The sequence below is a fragment of the Gymnoscopelus braueri genome (genome assembly GCF_963280865.1).
Source record: "Gymnoscopelus braueri genome assembly, chromosome: 8".
NCBI lineage: Eukaryota > Metazoa > Chordata > Actinopteri > Myctophiformes > Myctophidae > Gymnoscopelus > Gymnoscopelus braueri.
Window position 1 is genome coordinate 43,877,196 of NC_137609.1, and position 23,992 is coordinate 43,901,187.

The 23,992-nt window shown below is 42.6% G+C and overlaps 1 protein-coding gene across 2 annotated transcripts in view; it reads right to left on the bottom strand.

Moving 5' to 3' along the window:
• Positions 1-1,223: 1,223 nt before the first annotated feature.
• The window catches only part of gabra1 (gamma-aminobutyric acid type A receptor subunit alpha1), a 32,825-nt gene continuing 10,056 nt past the window's right edge, over positions 1,224-23,992 (bottom strand). The window contains exons 4-7 of one of the 2 annotated variants that reach the window (XM_080435525.1): positions 23,721-23,864; positions 21,735-21,887; positions 2,539-2,741; positions 1,224-1,631 (exon numbers count right to left, since the gene is read on the bottom strand). In XM_080435525.1, coding sequence (XP_080291651.1) covers positions 1,314-1,631; positions 2,539-2,741; positions 21,735-21,887; positions 23,721-23,864 — 818 coding nt within the window. In that variant the 3' untranslated portion in view covers positions 1,224-1,313. Of the gene's footprint in view, positions 1,635-2,538; positions 2,742-21,734; positions 21,888-23,720; positions 23,865-23,992 lie in introns of both variants that reach the window. The other variant, XM_080435524.1, reaches the window with a different exon arrangement.

The following is a 23,992-nucleotide window of genomic DNA, read 5'->3' on the forward strand; positions in this document are numbered from 1 at the left end:
TGGTGTCATGTCTTCCACAAAAGCCAAAGAACAAAAAAAAAAAGTAAAGAACAAATTTTTAATTTTTAAATATAAAATGCATTCCGACATGTAAGATGAGTTTTACATTCTTTCACACTACCCGCCCATCCCAATTTGACATTTTTGTTGTTAGTGTTATCGTTCCTGTTTTTTCACGAGTGGACAGTTAAATATGCATTTGAATAATACTGCATTCTACCTCAGACGTTGATCGTGAAAGCAAATGATCAATGGAACGCTATCGCCTGGTTTATACTTTGTTGCGACGATCTACAAGCTCACAACACATGTCACGGTACGTGGGAGTTGTGAGCTCGTAGAGCAGGTATTTTCGTCACGGGACAGTGGCAACGCAACTAAGTATAATTCAGACTTTGCAAGAAACAGTCACTTGGGTGTGAAGTAGACAAGTCATCACTCTTCTCATGGAAAGTATCATGGCCGTGGGAAAAAAAGCAAACATTTTGAATGAACATACCCTTTAGTTACACGTAAGCAAAGCTAGAACAAAATATTGACATCTCTAAAACTTGATCATATTTACAATACTTTCAAAGTAAATGGCTAGTATCATTAACGCTGAGCACAAAGATAGATGGATTTGTCTCATATTTTCTTGGATCTTTAAATAAATAATGTTTCCACAGATATGTTTTATTGCTATTGCAGAAACCCTATAAGTAACATTTTTTTAAATAAAAAATCATTAACCTCAAAAAACAGCAACATCTACAGAAAATGGAATAGCAAAAAAAAAAAAAACTAAGCCAAACTAAGCCACCTGTCAGTGTTGACCTGTCATTGAAATAAATATATTAAAACAAACCGATGGCCTGCCCATGCAAATACACAATTGTCTTTTACAATGTCAATGGTTTAATGTTCAACATCAACTCAAAACAAAAGATAAGAAAGCAAACGGACAAACAAAAGACCCTTGACAATTTTGGGCTATGTGCAGTTTAAGAAAAGCATTCTCTTGGGTATATATTTATTTATAGCATTATTTTCTTCGTAGCATTCTCCCCATTTCCATCAATACACGTTCAAAAGTCACCATGTTTCTCTCACACCTTTTTCTTTTTTTTTTTTAACTTTCTCTCTCTCTCTTTTTTTTATTATTTTTCAAAATATTTGAATTTATGTGAACGTAGAAGCGATGCAGCAACTGGGAGATCAGACCAGTGTGGACACCATTTTTTTTTTATCAGAAAATAAACACTTTTTTTTTTCTGAGGAAGAAGGAGAGAAAAAAAAAATACAAGTAGAAGTTAGAGGGGATCAAATGTGGATTAATGGCCACCCATGGCGCCACCCAATTTGGGCTTTTTATTCAAGTAAGTTGCCCAGTAGACCAAGTTGAAGGTTCCAAAGAGCAGGGGGAAGGCTATTCTGGCGATCCTGTCGATCTTGCTGACGCTGTTGAAGGTCTTCTTGGCCTCTGGAGGCTTGGGCTTGGGTTCCTCCTTGGGCTCGGTGGGGGGCGGAGGGGCGCTCTTGGCGATGGTGGCCAGTCCAGGGTCCCTGGCGATGTTGGGCGCGAAGGCTGTAGCAGTGGCTGCCGGGTAGGCTGTCGTATTGTTCTTCTTCAGGAGGGATTCCTTCTTTTTCTTTTGCTGATATTTTGTTTTTTATTTTATTTATTTTTTTCCATGGGGGTTGGGTTGGGAAAAGTAACAAGGATAAAAAAAAGTTCAGCATTAAGCCATCATCAAAGCTTGAGCAGAATATGTACGTAGCTACGAGCAGTGTGTGAAATGGTCGTGGTTAAGGCTGAATTTATTACTCAGAAAAATAAGAAAAGAATATGCTGATGTTTTTCTGACATCAGGAGAAAACTATACTGCAGGGTCTTTGAGTTTACAAAGCAAAAACGAAACATGGTGGCATTCAGCAGCTTTGCACTGTAATTACACGTTATTCATATGGATAGCAAAAAAGTGACATTTTCACTAATCCAAGCATTTGCCTCGAATCAAATCTTAGCCATTAATTCTTTGTTTTAAAACCAGCTGGAGACAAAGTTGTGTGTCGCTAACTGCAGCGTAGAGACAAGCCGAGCAGCCAGAGAAACAATAAACTATTAATGTTCACGTCATGTCTCATGAATCTCATTTGCCGTGAGATGAGTAAGCGACAACAAATGTTTCCTGGTCCAGTTCCCTCCAACAAAGGAAGTGCTAACTGTCCTAGTCGGAGAGGGAATTACCTCTTTGAAATATATGGCTTCATTCTCATACACCATTATGAGGTACTATTATAATTGAAATAAACCATAAGTGCAAAGTAAATAAATAAATACTGTACGTTTGGTTACTTTAAACTTATAGCAAGTCCACAAATTAGCTAAATATTTCATATATCAGTATGTAAAGATGTGTAGTTATATAACCACTTTCAACCTAGCGTCCCTATTTTGATCATGTCATCGTGGGTGAAAATGGCAGATCTACAAGCTAAGGGGTTTATATTGTCTGCACATAATTCATAATTGACAATGAATGGAGCTTGAAATACCTTCTCTGGCACAACACTTTTCCCGTCCCAAGCATATCCCCTCTTGGTGAAGTAGTTGACTGTGGCGAACTCGATGAGTGCTGAGAAGACGAAGGCATAGCAGACGGCGATGAACCAATCCATGGCGGTGGCATAAGCCACTTTGGGGAGGGAGTTCCTAGCGCTGATACTGAGGGTGGTCATTGTCAGTACAGTGGTTACCCCTGTATGAGACAAGAGAGAGAGAGAGAGAGAGAGAATAATAGTGAGGAAATTGAAACTCAGGTCTTGGCAAGTGTAACATGTTCATCGTTACGTGTTTATCCGGTGATACAATAACACAATAAGGATTTTAGCACGGCTATCCCCAGTAGCAACCATCGGTTCCCGAAACTTGCCATTGTGGATGCCATTCTCTGCCCCAGTGAACATCGGGATGACCCCAGTTTAGTCATAGTAGTCTTTTGAATAAAATGTCATTTAGTTTAGTCATCTGAAAGGTTTTGGTTTTAGTCTAGTTTTAGTCGACTAAATGTCAGAAGATTTTAGTCAACTAAATCTATAGTTGGATTTTGTCAGGCCTTGATGGCGCCGTAATGGCAGATTTTACACTTGGTTTCATGCTGAAAATAGCCAAAATTTGTATTTAGTTTTCGTCAGTGAAAAAAAGGTACTCGACGGACATTTTTCGTCATAGTTTTAGTCGACAAAATTAACACTGCTCTGCCCTTTGAAACACATACAGCAGGACTGTACAGCTTGTAGCGGCTTGTTGTGCCATAATTGTCAGTTTTTTTTTTAATATTCTATTGCATGTTTATACAATACATTGTCAGGAGGTTTGATGTGATTAGATAGAAATATATATTTAATATTGAAACATTGTCTGTACCGTGGCTGTCTTGTTTGTGTTATACTGTATGGAGGAAAACAGTGCCCTACAGGTAAAAAGCCTTGCCGAGCATGCTGAGATATTTCCAGAATGGGAGTGCTCCGCCAAGAGGCAAACCTGTTCACTGTCACATCATGTAACACATTGTGATAACCGCGTGAATCACATGAATTGGTACCAGGTCAATTAGCCATATGCTTAAAGCTGCAATCTGCAAGTTTTATGTCCTCGATGGAGAGAGAGAGGTATTTGCAAACTGTAACACCCAGCATGGGAAAACAAACATACGCCGCTCATGCAAGAGGGAATACCCGCTTGGCCAAGGGAGATATTGGGCTTATGAGCTTCAGGCAGGGTAAGTAAACCAGAAGGTGTCTCTGTGTACCTGACACCAGGGTGTTTTTTTAGTTCTTTAATTACACAGGGAAGTAGCTGAGCTGCTCATCTTCAGCAATGCCCTGCACACACACACACACACACACACACACACACACACACACACACACACACACACACACACACACACACACACACACACACACACACACACACACACACAGACTCCTCTAATCTTTAGGCCTCCGTTGCCCAACATATACTCTAACCATACAGATTTGTTAAAAAAAATAAAAAAAATAATCAATAAATCAAAGCAGCATGTGATCCAAATGGAGCATTGGAGACTCAGAGTTACATTATGAAGAGAAAGGAGTAAACTAGAAAATGCTCAGATAGTGATTTATTGCAGCGGCAAATATTGCAGCGGTCACTCGATCCTGTAGGTTTACACTCTATAACATTCGAAGGATTAGACCCTTCCTCACCCACGAGTCAGCCCAGCTCCTTATCCAGGCCTCAGTCATATCAAAACTTGACTACTGTAACTCCCTCCTTACCGGCCTCCCGGCATGTGCACTTAAGCCTCTCCAAATGATCCAGAATGCCGCAGCACGCTTGGTCTTCAACCGGCCAAAATGTTCACATGTCTCCCCCCTTCTCCGCTCCCTCCATTGGCTCCCGGTCCCAGTTACTGCCCACAAAAGCAAGGTATGGCAGGCACCCCCATATCTTCAAAGTCTGGTCCAACCCTACAACCCCTCCCGCTCACTCAGATCAGCTAACACAGGGAAGCTGTCTGAGCCTTCCCTAAAACATCCGGGACAACACTCCACCCTCACTCCCAATTCAACGCCGTAATCTGAAGACTCACCTCTTCACCTCTCCTTGACGACCATACAGTCTTATGCAAAGGTTTAGATGTAATTTAGACAGGTGCCAGGTTCATTTGTTGACCTGGCATCCAATAGTTTTGATGCTAGGTTCTTGGTTTACATAATGATCCTAGATTACTGAGGCATTACACTGTCTCTGCATTTGATGTACTGTACTGTATGTGTTTATCTAGGCTCACTGTAAGTCGCTCTGGATACAGAGCGTTTGCTAAATGCCTAAATTGCTCTTTATTGTAACATTCAGTAGAAATGGCAAATCTACAAGCTCACAATGCATTTTGTTTGTAAGCTTGTAAATAGGCTATGTTTTGGCAAAGATACATTGATATAAGTTGAGCAAAAACAGTAGGGGTCCTTCATAGAAACCTGGGGGACTCTGGTAAACTAAGTATAGGGTTTAAGTGGTCAAGTCGAGTTTTGTTCCCTCTTGAGCAATCCATGTCTGTTTTACTGGATGAAATACTCTGTATGCTGTCTCTTCTTTTTTATCTTAAATGTCAAGATTGAAGGCCCTGGACTTAATGCCACATCAACACAGCTGCCTGGAGATTTCACGAGTATGGCACGAGGTGAAAGCGCAAACGACACCTTTCTGAATTCTCTAAAACTCACTCAAACTCAGCAGCCTCCCCTCCCCAAGTGACCATTATTCAAATGGTGGCCATTAAGCTCATACGTAACGTCGTACAGGGGTGGGATCTGCCATCCGCCAGGTGTGGTTTCCCATGTGGGATTGAACGGGTGAAACAGATAAGGCATAGTAGCTCTTACGTGGATTTGCAATATCCTGTACACTCAGTATGCCACTGGTGGGGCCGATGCATTCCCAGGGATCCCAGAGATTCATTTAAGGCAAGAGATAATTTTTTTTGTTAAAAGTATTACACAGCTCTATGTTCTGATAGTCCTCATTGATATAGGGTGTTTGTTCAGTAACGGGAGTTACTGAACAAAGACCTCTCCAGCTTTTTAGTAAACAGAACTTGCATATTCAGGTCAGGATACCAATTTTGTAGAGAGAGAGAACTCGCACATGACACAGATTAAACAAGTGAAATTGGAAGTGGTGACACCAAGAAATGAGCAGGCAAAATTACAACTGGAGCTGTATACATTTTAAGTTGATTAATGGGTACTCTCTCCTGATTGGCAGAAAAAAATGCAAAACCACTGAAAATGTTTTTTCTGTTTATTAAAGAGCTGGAGAGACAGGGAGACCCCTGTTACTGAACAAACACTCTATAGCAATGATTACTATCAGAATATAGTGCTTTAACCTTTTAACAAAAACAAAAATATCACTTAGGCTACACTACCTTTAAATGTTCTTTATCAAATCGGGGCCCATGGCCTAATGCATATAAAACTGGGGTCCCTTCCAATTTAAAAGGTTGAGAATCACCGCAGTATGCGATCTGCTGTTAAGCATAAGACAGGCCCGCTCATTAGCGATGGCGGAGGTGAGAAGCTGTATGGGAAGAGAGAGAGGAAGCAGGTCAGCGCGTATCTAACGGTGCATTGCTCATCCACACGGACCGCTGCAGATGTTTACACACCAAACAACAACATCCGTCCTGCGGCAAACAACCCACAAACCCCTCTGCCTGGGCGCACACAGCCCAAACGGCTGGAACTAAGGAACAGCTGGCTCGATCATTAATTATAAATTATGGTGGAGGACGCTTCCATGCGCGCACGTGGCACGCGTACGACAGACACACAAACACATACTGACACATTGATAGACTTCTGCAAGTAATGACCTGCGCTATTTTGTGATCTATAGGACCGGGAGTCAATGGCGACCAGAACTCAAGGGGGAGTTTGTGGTTGCCATTTGAGCAGAGAGATACCAGGGGTGGAAAAAGTACTCAAATTCTTTACTTAAGTAAAAGTACCAATACTGCAATATAGACATACTCCGTTACAAGTAAATGTCCAGAATTCAAAATTGACTTGAGTAAAAGTACAAAAGTATTGGCATCAAAATATACTTAAAGTACCAAAAGTAAAAAACATATTTGAAAACAGCTACAAGCTCACAACGCGTTGTGTGAGCTTGTAGATCGGCTATTTTCATATAGCCTATGTATAAAATAGGGCTGAAGTGGTTAATGTATGTTTCAGAATATAATAATTTATATCTGAAAAGTAACTAGTAACTTAAGTTTTCAAATAATTGTAGTGGAGTAAAAGTACAATATATGCCTCTGAGATGTAGTGGAGTAGAAGTAAGAGTATAGGAAATTGGAAATACTCAAGTAAAGTACAAATTCCTAAAAAATGTACTTAGTTACTTTCCACCACAGAGAGATACACAGAGCGGTACCCTGGACAACTGACACAACTCATTTCATTCTTGGAGCCACAGTTGTGTGATGTGGTCCGTTTGCTAACCAGCTGTTAAAGATCTAATATTCTCATTAATCACATGCCTTTGTGTGGGCTGTGTGCCTAAAACCTTCGTACAGAATCATTTCTGCCCGCTGAAAACAAAGGTCTTTTTTTTCTTTTGTTTTTTAATTAATCTTTTAGGCGGAGCCGCTCTCTGGCTGAGAGCGTTGTTCTTATATGACCACAACTTATTATTAGAAGTCCTTTCTTGGTCCAGAAAAAGAAGCCTCTTTTTATCCCCCGGGCAAAAGAAAAAAAATAAGAAAAATGGTAAGATGGTAAGATGAAAGTGCACAGACCACATTATCTCGAAAGCAGCTGGCAGTGAACGATTATGTCAGCCCCCGAAAATGTTAGTTTGCCATCAGATTCATGAAATTGTCTTCCTCTGTTCTGATGAAGAGCTAGCGATGAATCATGTGCGTTCCATCCTCCCTCGCACTCTCTCTTCACACGCATTTTGGCAGAACTGAGCACGCTCCCCGCTACATGAGACATAATGGATTGATAATGCTCTCATTAGTCGGAGCCAAATAAATTATTCGTCATTAACCATAATTGAGAAAGGTACCTGATGGATTTGTTGGATATCAGAGTGACAAGCACACAGGGTGTGTGTTTGTATATTTATGCTGCTCATAATCAAGCAGGGCATGAGGTGTGCATGCGATTTACAAAGCTGTAAGTAGGTCATGAATGTTATTTGCTGGTGTAATTAAAGATTGTCTATTTGGAGCTTTTCAAAACAGCTAATGGGCTCCGTTAGCATTTCGGCAGAAACGCAGTGTAAAGGTCCTTACACACCGGCGAATGTGCGAATATACGCAAAATTCGGACTCGTTCCGAATAATTAAAAGACGCTTTTTCGCTTCGCTTTTCCGCTTTTTCGCGCCATGTACGCTTCCATTGACTTTATAAGGTTTTAAAAAAAGCGTATTATTCGCACGAAAAAATCGCCCCGGTGTGTAAGGACCTTTAGTATTCAGTTCACTCTTTTTTTTTTTTTTCAAAATGTGATCAAAAAATGTTGTCATATTCTATATCATGTTCCCACTGTGAAAACTGAATTTGTGGGAACATGCTCTGCTATGCTCTGTCAGCAGGGAGTGTTGGGTGGGAGGAGTGTGGCCATCCGGTAGGGGCTCCTCACTGGCAGGTGAGCCAGAAGTGTAAAACCACAGTGACAACACACAGACATGTGTGTGGGGAGGATCTAACTGGCATAACGACTAAATTGGGGAGAAAAGGTTTTAAAAAAATATATATCAGCAGTTTTTTCCAAATGGTCACCTATAGGGACCCATAGGTTTTAAGCTAAATGTATGCTGCCTTCTTGACCAGGGCCCACAAAAAAAAAAAAAACATGAAAATCTCAATGTGCTTTTACCCTGATTAAATAAAGGCAAAAAAACAACCCAACAAAACAAAACAAAGAAAAAAACACACGTCATCCTCACTCTTTCTTTTAAGCAGACAGCACAGCACAGCCACTGCACAAGTGCCAAATTCTAGTTGTCATCTTTAGAAACATCCCCATGTTAGCCCATTAAGACCGGGAAAAGCATCTGTGTCACGAATGTTTTAAAGCAAACATTTTGTAACTTAAATCTTTGCTTCTGGGGATTCTACAAATGTCTTCTAAATCCTAACAGTTTTCTGAAAAACGTGTTTCCTTTGTCAGTGGTGGTCCTCAAACCTTTTCATGTCAAGGACCCCCCCCCCAAAATGATATGTATTGGGCCGTGGACCCCCCCCCCCCTCCCCCCAGAAGCAAAGATTTGAGTTACAGATGTTTTCTTTAAACAATATACACATTCAAAGATTTGCACCAAATTTTTCACGATTTAAAAAAAATAGCAGATCTACAAGCTCTGAGCTCTGAGCTTGTACATCTGCTATTTTTTCCGAATAGCCAAAGAAATACAATTTAAAAAGGCACGCGTTCCCGGCTTGGACGGGTTAACCCATTAAGACTTTGTCATTTTTAGATTTGAGCTAAAAAAGCATTATTTTACACTTTGGGCTATTCAAAAATAGCAGATCTACAAGCTCATAGCGCGGCACCGAGTGCCGCGCTACGAGCTTGTAGATCTGCTATTTTTTTTTAATCGTGAAAATGTGTGCAAAAATCTTTGAATATATATATTTTTAAAGCGAACATTTTTAACTCAAATCTTTGCTTCTGGGGGGGTCCCTGGAACAAAATATGTTGATGGGGGTCCGTGGCCAAATACATATAATTTTGGGGGTCCTTGACATGAAAAAGATTGAGCACCACTGATATAGAAAAATAAGTTTTTCAGAATACTGTTGAGATTTAGGAGACATGTAGAATCGGCTTCAGGTCTCAATGGGTTAAACACGAGCCTCGCAAACCGCATGAATAAATGACTGCATTAGCGCAGGCAGGCAGGCAGGCAGTGTGCTCTCTTTGAGCATCCAGTACACGCTAGGAGAAGGTGAAGGGGAGAACGCACACCGCGTTACACACAAGATTAGTTTGGAGTGAGGGGAGCCAGCAAAGGTTCCCGCACAGACTAGGGCCCCCCCACCGCCCACCCCCACGGCCCACTGTTTTGTGACAAGGAGAGAAGGCTCAGCGGGGGACCCCGGGTGGAGCCGAAGCCCATAGGGAGAAACACATCAGCGCCACGGGTTCTGCACTGAGGAGAGCGCCACGGGGGGCGTATAGCGGTGCGGTGGCAGTAAAAAGATGGTGGGAGAGATGATGAACAAGCGGTGTTGGAAGGCGCCGTTGCCAGCGTTGGCGAGGGAGAGGAACGTTGCGATACAGAGAGAGACGGCGCGTGTGTGGGTGGAGGATATGCAGTGGTGGAAAAAGTACTCAAATTCTTTACTTAAGTAAAAGTACCAATACTGCAATATAAAAATACTCTGTTACAAGTAAAAGTCCAGAATAAAAAACTTACTTGAGTAAAAGTACAAAAGTATTGGCATCAAAATGTACTTAAAGTACCAAAAGTAAAAGTACTAAATATTTGAAAATAGCAGATCTACAAGCTCACAACGCGTCGCGATGCGACGCGTTGTGAGCTTGTAGATCGGCTATTTTCAAATAGCCTATGTATAAAATAGGGTTAAAGTGGTTAATGTATGTTTCATTATATCATAATTTATATCTGAAAAGTAACTAGTAACTAAAGTTTTCAAGTAAATGTAGTGGAGTAAAGTACAATATTTGCTTCTGAGATGTAGTGGAGTAGAAGTAAAAGTATTGGAAATTGGAAATACTCAAGTAAAATACAAATACCTCAAAATTGTACTTAAGTACAGTACTTAAGTAAATGTACTTAGTTACTTTCCACCACTGAGGATATGTAAGCTCGTTTGGAGAGACGGGGGCCGCTGTCACGGAGGGGAGAGAAGGGAGAGATGGATGGAGCGACGGGGGGGATGTGGGGGGGGGGGACGTCAATCTATCGGGTAATTTATTAGCCGGTAAAGCAGGTGGTTGTGAACCGGGGGGGAGGATGAAGACGAGACAACCGGGAGCCGCGGAGTCTTCTTCTCAAATGGTTTCTGCTGGCCAGGCTCATATTTATTCTGCCGTGCAACGATGGCAAGCTCAGTTGTCATGGAAACAACTCCTCCAACTTATATTTACCGGGGGGGAGGGAGGGAGAGAGAGAGAGAGAGAGAGAAAGAGGGGGAAAAATATATGCTGATGTTAAAATTTGGGATGATACAGTGTGAGAATTGCACTCAGAGCCACAAAGTTGGTTACTCGTGGGGGGCAGAGGGTGCGGCACAGCAGCATTCGTTTTCACGTGTGTGTGTGTGTGTGTGTGTGTGTGTGTGTGTGTGTGTGTGTGTGTGTGTGTGTGTGTGTGTGTGTGTGTGTGTGTGTGTGTGTGTGTGTGTGTGTGTGTGAGCAGGTGTTTTCACAACATCCACGGAGAACCAAACCTTTCAATGGTGGGCCTCCTTTAGGAATAATTTAGAACAGAAGCAAGTTGATCCATTAGGACATATGGAGCTGGCTTTAAATGACTCCATTTGACATGTTGGGCTAATAGACTTGAGGGAGTCAGTTTGAAGGCTGTTAATGAACAAAGTCACTGACGTGGAAAGTTCTAACTGGATTAATAGTGGTGTAACTCAATTCTTCGGAGCCCCTTCCACTCGATTTAGCTCTGTGTGCACAAGCACTGACACTTGATTTATACGATACATATCTTTTAACAAGGTTTTTGCCTGTGTGTGCAGACTCACTTGCGCGTGCAGTGGCAGACACTCAAGGCGCGCACGCACACGCGCACACACACACACACACACACACACACACACACAACGGCGAAAGATGAAAAATGTCAAGATATAGAGAGGGATGGCACAGGAAGGCAAATTGTGGAGCGAACTATATTAGAGTTTTCCAGTGATGAATGACAAGGTTAAGAGGGGTGATGCATTGCGATGCGTGTGCTTGTAGATCGGCTATGTTCAGTGTGTGACACTGGTGCGCAACCAAGCACAGCTCAGGGTTTACGGTTAGGGTTAAACATTTTCATGTCCTCACAAGTATAGCAATACAAACGTGTGTGAGTGTGTGTGTGTCAAGGTTATTATAGTTAACTAAAACTAACGAAATAACTAATATTAAAAAAAAATACTTTTCATTAACTGAAATAAATAAAAACGATAACTAACTGAAACTGTATTGTGTGTTTACAAAACGAACTAAAACAAACTGAAATTATAGACACAATGCCCTTAGTTTTTGTTTTTGGGATGATATGAAATCTTAATCTATTTATTTCACTGTACTGTACCAGATTTATAGCTGTCGGCACCACCGTTTTTAGTACAAAATATCCTACACTTACTCTGGCTCCTTACGATCCTGTACCTGACAAATAACCCAAAGTATAAAAAACTTAAACTAACACTAAAACAAACTAAAGCATTTAGCATTTAAAGGATCTACACCATGCATTTAAAAAATATATTTCATAATTAATATCATATTGTTTATGTCCCTCAAACGTTTTTCAAAAGGTTTGAGCCTAAATCAAGCCTCAGATATACTCATTCCAACTAACTTCTCTCTGGCTTATAAAGCACTTTCACCTGCAATACCACATTGTCCAGATTTGGCACGTGGCGCTATTGAGCCAGTTTGTATGCACGTTATCTCCTGGTTCTGTGTGGAAAAAGTAAAAAGAAAACGGGAGGGATTGTATCACTTGTGACGTTACGTGCGGGGGGAAATCAGTTTGGCCTGTTTTGAGACCAATTTACATAAAACCCCAGATATGCTGTGAAAGCCTGAATGCTCAAACTGGGGTATTTTTGGGGATAGAAGAGAGGTAGAGACCAAAAACACAAAAAAAATAAGGAAAAGTAAAAATTCATGGTGTAGCCCCTTTAAAGAAAAATATTTTTTTTTAAAGATGGAGTGCCATGATATTTTTCAACCCTAAAACCTGATCATAAGGTATTATTATTATGTAAGGATTTTTTTCAACAAAAAAAAAGTGTACAGTAAGTGTTAAAATGTTGTTTTTATGTAGACACACCCACCAGTGCATTAAGTATACCTGGTTCTCACCTTAGCACCTCCTCCACCACCTTAGCACCACCCACCTGTCCTAGTCCCTCCTCCTCCTCATGCCCACACCTGTTGTGTTATGATAATGAGGGGGAGGGTGTGGGCTTTGTGATGTCACTAAAGCGCTGTTTCTCTATTGGCACGTTTGACCCTCAAGGTTTCAGCCTCCAGGAAGAAACTCCATATAGTCAGTGAAGACATAAAACACCATAAAAACACCACCGGGGGGCTTAATGAAGTTCTATCAACCTCATAGACACATGAAAAACAGAAAAAGTGCAAAAACATGGCACCACCTCTTTAACTAGAACATCCGCTACCAATGTACTACCAATGCTACTAGGCAAGCAGAAGAAATCGCCTGGATAAAAATGTAATAAAGAATTGTACGTTTATCTTGTATCTAGATATTTCTGAAATGCTGCATCGTGGCCTCTAAAATGACATTGCATTCAGTGCTACTCCAACAGCACGCAAAAGCTATTGCTACTTTATGATTGACCACGGCTTTCTTAAAAGGCTGGTGAAATGTTATAGCACCACCATCGGCATCTAAAGTGTTATTCCGCACAAAAGCAACTAAAATGTTCATCAACACCACAGATTGTTTGAGTAAGGTGCTGCACAGCGAGGACTGCACTCTCTCTCTCTCTCTCTCTCTCTCTCTCTCTCTCTCTCTCTCTCTCTCTCTCTCTCTCTCTCTCTCTCTCTCTCGCTCTCTCTCTCCAGTATAGATTTATTTTTTATAGTTGAGGTCAACTGCAAATGAGTTATGGAGTTGCATCTAGATGTATTGATGGCACTGGTATTGTGTATTTCGTACTACTTATTGATGAAAAGGTGTGTGTGTGTGTGTGTGTGTGTGTGTGTGTGTGTGTGTGTGTGTGTGTGTGTGTGTGTGTGTGTGTGTGCGCAGTCTGCGCACGCAAAACCGTCAATCAGTCTCTGACAATCACACCTCAGAGCGAGGCTGTCCTTGCTGTCCATCTATCATGTTTCACCCTGTAGGCTAGTGATTCATTCATATCAATATCGAAAGCCTCATCTCTCTCTCTCTCTCTCTCTCTCTCTCTCTCTCTCTCTCTCTCTCTCGCTCTCGCTCTCGCTCTCGCTCTCGCTCTCTCTCTCTCTCTCTCGCTCTCTTTCTGCCAACGGCAAACATTGAACCATTACTTCCAATATCACAGCTTCACTCCGGACCCGGTATGAGAGAAGACATGGATTGACATTGTCAACGCTGGGAAGAATAGTGTGACGATGCTGCTGAGAGAGCTGTGCTTCTGTTGGCAGTCACGCACTACACTCACACGTACACGCGTGCGGACACGCATACGTACGTATGCACCCATGCACACACACACACACACGCACACACACACACACACACACCACACGCATACACTTTTTGCTAGCGGCTGTGCCAACCTTGATGTCAGCTTGCAATCGTAAACACATGGACACCGACGTGGAGTTGAATATGTGCACATGCATGCCAAACACGAATACTGCAGCATATGCATGTAGAGCACACACACACACACACACACACACACACACACACACACACACACACACACACACACACACACACACACACACACACACACACACACACACACACACTCTAACACACAGGATGCTATCCCTTAATTAGCAGACGCACAAAACCACATCCAGGGCAGAGACAACAAATACCCAGCCGACTGCTTTTAACACATTAACTGCCAAGACCGTAGTCCTACGGGCCGTTAAATCCAACTGTTAAGCGCCGAGACCGTAGCCCTACGGGCTGCGGTCTTTTCGCGCATGCGCGGTCCGGGTGCACTTTCGGATTTTTTTTGATCCACTTCCGTTTCCGGTTTGATGACAGGAAATAGAATTATTTGGGATCCGGTTTTCACGATCACGCCCGCCCTCGTTCTACAGACGAAACTGAAACTCAATTCTCTTCCTGTAGTTTTTTCTCCTCGCATTTCACTGTTTAACGTAATCCGCTCTAACTCAAACATGGATGCCCCGTTTGACACGTGGTTTTCACTGGGAGATACAGGGAGATCGCGCGGATGTAAACAGACTGTGTAGCGCTCAATCTTAAGGATTTTAACAAGATCTATGGCGACATGAAAAAAACAACAAAAACACCTTGGCACTGGTGAGTACATTATGAGATTAGCCCTTGGCAGTGGATGTGTTAAGAAGAGAGCAGAGAGAATTGTAATGTTTTGATCACTGCTCTGACAGCTCAGGGTAAGAGGGAGAGAAAGCACAAAGTAAAGGGCTGATGCAAGTACACAATAAAATTCTCAGCATTCATTTAACTCGTTCATTTAAGAGCGTACAAAAGTGAATAAATGGATCCTTAAAGGTCCATTTGATCACATTTTGTAAACTCTTGAGTTCAAAACACACAGAATCATATTAATAGGAGTGTATGAGGGACCACAATATTATTACCATCACTGACGGATTTTGTTTTGTTCCCTATTTTCATTTGGGACACAAAAAATTAGGTAACTTTACCAACTGCTGTGTTTTTAAATTGCCTATCCATCTCTAAGGGGCATGCTGCTGGTTAGGATTTCATGTTGGGGTCTTTGCTCCACAGAGGTATAATGTAATTCATACTGTGTATCTTGTGCTTCATTTGATCATCTTAATAGGATTTCTGTGTCAGATTTGGACCATGTGGATATATGTTGGCGATGCACAAAGTAGGTCGCGTGTGTGCATAGCATGAACATGAGCTCATATTTCAGGAGGTGGAAGTTTATCATGGGTGCCAGTTGGCTCTTGCAAGATGGAGGTTGAACGGTACAAAAATAAATCCAATTTTTGAGGCTAAATTAAGAAGCGTGCCCAAGCAGAAAAGTGGTATTTGCAGGGGTAATGAAGTTGAAAACCTCATACCATACGTGATTCAAATGTAGTATGACACTGAATTCTTCTTTTTTCGGTTATATTGTCTGGCTGTCTGTCTGGAGCTGATTTCACAAACCACTGGACTGATCAGCGTCTAATGTCTTGTGCACACTGCTAGTAAGCCAAATAGTAATTCACATGTTTTATATCTTTTTAAATATTTAACTTTAAAGTCCAACTTTTTGTGTGATCTTTATTGTGAAATTTGCCAGTAAAACAGATGCTGGTTGTGTCTCAGCCGATCACAGCCAACCCTACCGTTCCCTCGGCTATGGGATCCCTTCTGCTGTCGGGACTCATGCACTGCGAGGCAGAGAGAGAGAGGCGGTGCCAAAGCATGCTTATGCACTGCTTATAGCTCACCTCAAATGTTTTCAGATACATATTTTAGTGTAAGTTTAAGTTTAAAGTGTTTCTAATGCACCGTCCGGTCGTCATCTTGAATTAGATTCAAAGCCCTGTAGTGTCTCCATAATGATAATCAGCTTTGTGTGGAGGAACATTGAATGGGAATCATGATTGATGATTATTCAGGGGCTTGCTGATGTAATCACACAGTATATTTTAGTTTGACAGGAAGTAATTAAGATGGGACTTTTAACGCAAAAAAAAAAATTCAATTTGCTTTGGCATAATTGTTAATTATATCTCCACAGATATGCTCTAAATGTGAAGAACATATTTTTCATTTCAGGTGCAGTTTTCAAGTTTATAACGGAAGTCAAAGGTGCTCGGATGGGGCTGAAACCGTGCCCAAATTTGAAGCTAAGTGACTGTAATGCTAAAAGTTTGAGTGCAAGCACCTTGAAGTGCTAGTTATGTCTAGAGTTCTTTACGGGTCCACCCCCAAACCGAAAATACTGTACCCGACAGTACCCATGATCCATCCGGGTCCGGGTCCGTGTTTGGGAGCGGCAGTGGCTTAGGAGGTAGAGCGCCCGCTTGGTTCCCAGTTTCGATCCCGGGCTCCCCCAAAAGTTAGTGTCGAAGTGTCCTTGAGCAAGACACTGAACCCCTAATTACTCCCAATGAGCAGGTTGGTGCCTTGCATGGTTTCCTCCACCATCGGTGTATGAGTGTGTGTGTGTGTGAATGGGTGAATGTATTACACAATCATTGCAAAGCGCCTTGGATAAAGACGCTATATAAATGCACCATTTTTGTATCAACGTCTCTCGGGTCCGGGTCGGTTCAAATTATTTTACCTTGGATCCCGGGTCTCATTATAATTATGTGTAATACCCGAGTGGTTCCGAGAAAACCCATACTCAGTGCTGATCAGAAGAGAAAAGCATGAAGTGCGGCGCGATGATTAGGCTGACCTAGGATCAGATTACTGCAGCGTAAAATAATGCAGAAATACTAAGCTACGCATGCATGCCAGACTGCCAGCTGTCAGCTCACCGACTTGGGAGAGCACATCAAACTATGTCTCCATGGAATCAAAGTTGCACGCAAATGCAATTTAGTGTCATTGTCTCTTATTGTAGGCTGCTACTCTACGTAGCTGCTAGATTCCATTGTGAAGTAGTGGCACTTTTTATTTCATGGATTGGTTCTGTAAATATCTCGGACAAAAACGGATCTCAAATCAAGTTTCACGGGTCAATCTAGCTTCGGGCCCGTGAAGACCTCTAGTCTACAACACAATGCCTCTCTACCAATCAAATCATGCAAAACGTACAACAACAACAACAACAAAAAAGACGTGCACCGACGTCCCGCCGTCTCCATATTTGGGCAAGACTAACGTCAACATCAGTATGATTTCAAAGATCCAGTGGTGTAAAAAGTACTCACATCTTTTACTTAAGTAAAAGCACCAATACCACAATATCAAAATACTCAAAATACTCAAAAGTAAAAGGCCTGTGTTCAAAATGTTACTTGAGTAAAAGTAAAAAAGTATTGGCATCAAAATATACTTAAAGTATCAAAAGTACAAAAATGTTTGAAAACAGCAGATCTACAATCTCACAACGCGTCGTATCGCGGCGCGTTGTGAGCTTGTAGATCGGCTATTTTCAAATAGCCTATGTATAAAATAGGGCTAAAGTGGTTAATGTATGTTTTATAATGTAATAATTTATATCTGCAAAGTAACTAGTAACTACATTTTTCAAATAATTGTAGTGGAGTAAAAGTACAATATTTGCCTCTGAGATGTAGTGGAGTAAAAGTATTGGATATTGGAAATACTCAAGTAAAGTACAAATACTTCAAAATTGTACTTAAGTACGGTACTTAAGTTAATGTACTTAGTTACTTTCCACCACTGCAAAGATCATACATGGGAGCCGCATCGGTTTTGGACCCCGTCTTATATTGTTGTCTTTCTGAACCACCAGACAAGGAATCACACAGCAGCATTTCCTTGATGTATCTTTCTCCACACCTCTGTACACCCGAAAACATCCATTATACAAGTTGTTCGGATCAGCATTCAAAAACATCCGACAGATATTTCAAAGCTTGCTATTTGTTTCTTTGTTTTCCTTCTGTTCTGCAGCACATCATTCCTTGAAATGTTTTTGTTTATAATGTCAAAGACCGTAATTGCCTCTAAAGAGACATCACCATCACGTCGTACAGCATGCTTCAGCGATATCAAGTGGCAAAGACAAATAACCAGTGAGCCTCACAAGTGCAGGGAGCATTGCTGCAGTGAGCAGCAGTTGTTTTTGACCTTACTTAAACTTGCAATTTCATGTGCAGCATTCTTTTTCCCCCCTGGGTTTGCATAGCCGTGGTTGCTATTCAGCCTGCGCGTTAGCATTGGATAGCGTTTCAGATCTGAGAAGATCACAGGGCTAATTGGCACTCGAGAGATCAGCTGCCACCCATCTTCTTTTTTTTTTTAGGTTCCAGAATATTTTCTCTCAGCAGCATGAATATAATTACTAAGGTTACTGCCATACGCTCTAGGCCCGTGTTTCTCAGCTCTGCTATACTGTAGCTATGGGGGTTCTCTAAGTTCTAAATGAGTCCCTGACAACATGTCTAGAATGAAAACCAGTAGAAATAGTTGCCATGTGAACAGCCCCTCGCCAGATGCTTGGATGAGATCTCAGGTCTTGCTTGAGGATACACACAGGATTGAAACGTCGCATTTCTGGTTGAAAAGGAAAAAAGGTCTAGTATGCAGGCTTTTCTTTAATCATAATATACAGTGGAATGACAGGATCTAATAACGCTGTGGTTTCCATGGACTCCAGTCATCTGAGACGTATGACAAAATCTTTGGGCAAGCAGCACGATCCGACCGCCATCGACATTTACAGTTATTTCAGATATGCAAAACATTATGTGAAAAAATTAAGGTGCATTGAGGTGCTTTCTTTTTTGCCTGCTGGCAGCGTGCACAAGAAATGTGGCGCGCGCACACACACACACACACACACACACACACACACACACACACACACACACACACACACACACACACACACACACACACACACACACACACACACACCATGACTCACAGACAGACCCTTTTCTAGACCGTGTAAATTCAGCACAGAAAACTCTGGGTCCGCGACCAGAGCCGAGATCCAGTCCATTACATCACCACGCAAACGTACACTGACAGCATATAGTCATACAATACCGTAGCTAAAGCACCAAATATCACAAGTACAAGAACCTTGGGAACTTGCATGATGACATAACAACCGCACATATTCCAGAGGAGACTCTCACTAGATCACACACAGCTTTGTCTCCGGTCAGTAATGAGAGGATTAAATCGGGCAGTATAGACTCTCTCTTGTCATGTACGTCTTTTTAATGAATCATTCACAGCGGCGTTGGCTTCGTAGCCCCTTCGATCATCTCCTGTCTCCAATCATGCATACTAATCACATCAATGACCTACCTAGCTGCGTATGCGCGTGTACATGCACATTTCTACGCATGCGCGCTTTTAATGTGCATCTGTGCATGTCCACGCGTGTATGTGCACGCCTAGTGTGCGCATGCATGTGCATCATGATGTATGTGTGCGTGCCTTGCCGTGTGCGTGTGATCATATACCTGTGGTGCATACTGTACTATGTGTGTGTTTGTGTGCATGCACATGTGTGTGTACTGTACGTGCGAGTGCGTGCATGCGTGTGTGTGTGTGTGTGTGTGATGTGTGTGTACTGTACATGCGTGCACGTGTGTGTGTGTGTGTGTGTGTGTGTGTGTGTGTGTGTGTGTGTGTGTGTGTGTGTGTGTGTGTGTGTGTGTGTGTGTGTGTGTGTGTGTGTGTGTGTGTGTGTGTGTGTGTGTGTGTGTGTGTGTGTGTGTGTGCACGTTCCCCCGTGCATGCACGCCTATGAGGCAGAACCAAAGTTGATGGCATAAGGGACACGCATGCCCTAGATAATGGTTTCAATGGAATCTAGGCCATCCTCACTTCCCCTCTACACGTGCGGAGCTCCGCAGGTAGCCCACTACCATATGCACACTGCCGTTTTTTGGCTGCGTTATGTAACATCTCAGTGTAACAGACGCGCGCGCACACACACACACACACACACACACACACACACACACACACACACACACACACACACACACAGAGCTACGGTATATATACAGATTCCATACATAGTACAGCACATGCTGAGATGCATGCACAAAATGCTACATGTGTGCTTGCTTACACACATAAACTCTCTCTCTGTCACACACTCTCTCACGCCATTAGCTTAAGGCAAGAATGAAATCATCCTACACACACACACACACACACACACACACACACACACACACACACACACACACACACACACACACACACACACACACTGCAGGGAATGGGAGGAAAAAACTTGCAGGAGAATGAGGAAATTCGGGTGCCATAGTTAAGACGGTCTCTATTATGTTTCTGGGAAAGCTCAGACAGGGGAGACACTAACGACAGAGAGACAGACAGACAGAGGGGAGGAAGAGGCAGAGAGACAGACAGACAGAGGGGGAGAGAGAGAGGGAGTAGGATGAGGAGAGAGACATACAGAAAGTGTGAGAGAGAGAGAGAGAGAGAGAGAGAGAGATGAGGTAACTCAAGGACATCGAGCCAACTGCTATGCTGCTGGGGAGCATGCTGCAGACAAGCGAGAGAGTGTTAGTTTTGGACTGTGTTATGTAAGACCTCGCTGTGACAGACAGATAAACGCACACACACATTATACATAGGCCTATATTCACCCATAGACACACACATTCTACATACATGCGTAGAATGAGTGCACATACGCAGGTACTGTACATATAGACATGCACACTTGTATGCCCTCGTGCACACAGATTCGGAGCAAGTAAATCTCCATTCATACTGAGCCACGTGCTTCAGATTCCACTGCAGCCAGCCACAGCTCATTAGAGAATTTGTGTTCATCTCACTGCTGCAGAGACAGCTCCGGAATAGAATAGAATAGAATAGGGCTACATGAGATGCTACAGTCTGGGGGATATGTATACGCAACAATGGAGACACAAGTCTTATATATATTAATTGCCAAGTTGAGATAAGATGTTCCAACAGTTTTGTTTTAATCTGATTCTTATATGGGGAATACATGTGGGGTCCTGACACAAATTAGGCTGCCACTGCTCACTGAGTAGTTGTTAAAATTGCTTAGTTCATCACTGTGGTACCTTGCGAGATTTAAAACTAGCAAGAGCTAGCAGAGATTGGCAAGGGGTTGACTCATGATCTTACATCTTGGAGTATGTGACGTGCGTGTTCTTTTTTACTTGGTTGCCAAACCTGGTCTATATCTACACTCGCTAGTAGTGACTTTTTCCTCATTGGCTGGTCATTTAGCCAATGAGGGCTCAATGTCCTCTCAGAATATGGGATCTAAAGACGACCCACAATACTGTGTTCGGCCACTGTATGTATCTCTATGATCTGTGGCGCTGTTCCTCATTTCGCCTTTCAACGTTGCCATGTTTAGTGAGAGAAATAAGCAACCAGGTCTAGGAAAACAAGCCCAAAAGAAGCAACTATAGGCCACATGAGCACTGCCACAACCTGGTATAATATGACTGTCATATCTTTTTTTTTTATTGTTTTGTTTAGTTTTTCTCCCCACCTCATTTTTGCATTATTTGCGCTATGCAAAGAACTCGCTAGGATGTACCTGTGATAAATCGGTTCGTTTCAAAGCGCTTTGCGCACAAATCCGAGGTTGCGTTGACTATAGGCCGGACGACTCACCGAACACAGTCCTGGCGGGAACAGACTCTCTGTTGAGCCAGAAGGAGACCTGGGAGAGGATGACAGTCATGATGCAGGGCAGGTAGGTCTGGATCACAAAGTAACCGATCTTCCTCTTCAGGTGGAAGTGGGTGGTCATCACGACATATTCTCCTGTGGCCGGCACACAACGGAGAGACAGTTAGCACAAGCGCAGGGATATAGTGACAAAACGATGGTGTCAACTCATACAGTATGAATCGCAGGAAAACCACTCGACCCAGTGCACTCCGATGCAAGTTTAACACCAGTTCGCCGACATTCTAGGCATTGTTATCTCCTGCACCGAATTTAAAGCCCTATTAAGAAAAAATAACTATATGGATATGCTGCATGGTGGCTTATCTATCTCAGTGGCGTACTGGCAGTTTACCTCCAGAGTGTACTTTAAATGGCGTTATTGGGCTGCGCTGTCAAAACTAAAAATAACATACAGTAGATGGGACATCTATCTGTCCCTGGTCTGGAGTGCTTTTGCCGAAGTTTTATGGTTTTTCAGGCTGCCGTTTTATTGCAACAAAGATTTATTGGTGTTGTTATGAGAGCCATTCATCAACTAACTCGATAACCAAGCCTAGCCCAATTCATCAATGCATTCAGAGCCACTTATAGACAGAGAGAGAGAGAGAGAGAGAGAGAGGGGGAGGGACGGAGGGAGAGAGAGACAGTGGGGAAGTAGTAGTTGTAACATCAATAGAAATTAATTAGGTTGTAATAAATAGGCAGCATTTATGTTTGAGGCCAGCAAACACCCGGGAATCAATGCACTCTTAGTTGATAGGGAAGCAAAATTAATTAAATTTGCTTTGATAAATCAATCTAGGCACTGAATCAGCTTATGGAATTGCACTTGCTATGTACTGGCACTTGGGAGCATGTTGCCAATAAAAGGCCTTGTATGTGCGTGTGCGTGTGCGTGTGCGTGTGCGTGTGCGTGTCCGTGTGTGTGTGTGTGTGTGTGTGTGTGTGTGTGTGAGAGCGTTTGTTTGTTTGTGTAGGGTATTGCATTGCTCGAGCTAACTTGAGCTAATAGCTAATGTCACCGCAAATGGGCCACCCATTTTATGCTGTCACAATTCTTTCCCCCAGTATCAATAGACCAAAGAGTGCAGGAGAGCTAGGAAAAAGGACAACTGTATAGTGGCCGGTAGGGACGATGATGATAAATCTGGGACATGGTCGCCGGTTAGCAAAGCTGTAAGGCGCGCCTTTGACAATGCAGAAGAGACGCGATGCAGCTGTCCAAAAAGTACAGCCGGAGTAAGCCGCGGCTAGCATGACTAAATGAGCTGTTAGTGGCTTTGTGTTTGTGCAGCAGCGATATGCTGGAGGCTGTCAACTGAGCGGACGACGGCTCTATCCGACTGTCCTGCTCAGTTTTTTGGGGCTGGAAGTGCACAGGCACGCGGAAATTAGAGTTGGTTCGGAAAGCTACAACAAGTGTGCAGTCGGCGTGGACAATGATGTGAGCACTCTGGTCGAGAGATTAACCAATTGAGACCTGAAGCCGATTCTACAAATGTCTTCTAAATCCCAACAGTTTTCTAAAAAAAAACGTATGTTGCTATATCAGTGGTGCTCAAACTTTATCATAATTGTCAAGGACCCCCAAAATGATATGTATTTGGCTACGGACCCCCCCATCTCAAAATATTTGGTTCCAGGGACCCCCCAAAAGCAAAGATTTGAGTTAACAATGTTCGCTTGTATATTCACAGATTTGCACACATTTTCAATTTGTTTTCCAAAAATAGCAGATATACAAGCTTTGAGCTTGTAGATCTGCTATTTTTGAATAGCTAAAGTGTAAAATAATGTTGTTGTTTTTTTAGCTCAAGTCTAAAAATGACACAGACGCGTTCCCGGTCTGAATGGGTTCGAACCCGTAGCTGCATCAGCAAAACTACAAAACTGTCACAAAGGTCATAGGTCAGAACTGGGACCTACCTGTGCTGGACTGGACCACGCCCGAATCCACATGCTGTCCCATGAGATCATACTGGTTCAGTCTGGAGCCGTCCTCGGCCACCACCACAGACTGGGCGGCACCTCTGGTCCACACGTAGACGACCTCTGCGCGGGTGTAGGCATCTGACGGACGTAGATAAACAAAGACGTGATTTAGTCGCCGTACAATTATTGCTACTTAACACATTGACTGCCATAGACGCAGATCTGCGTTCTATTGAATTAATCCGTGGGCTGCCAGAACGCAGATC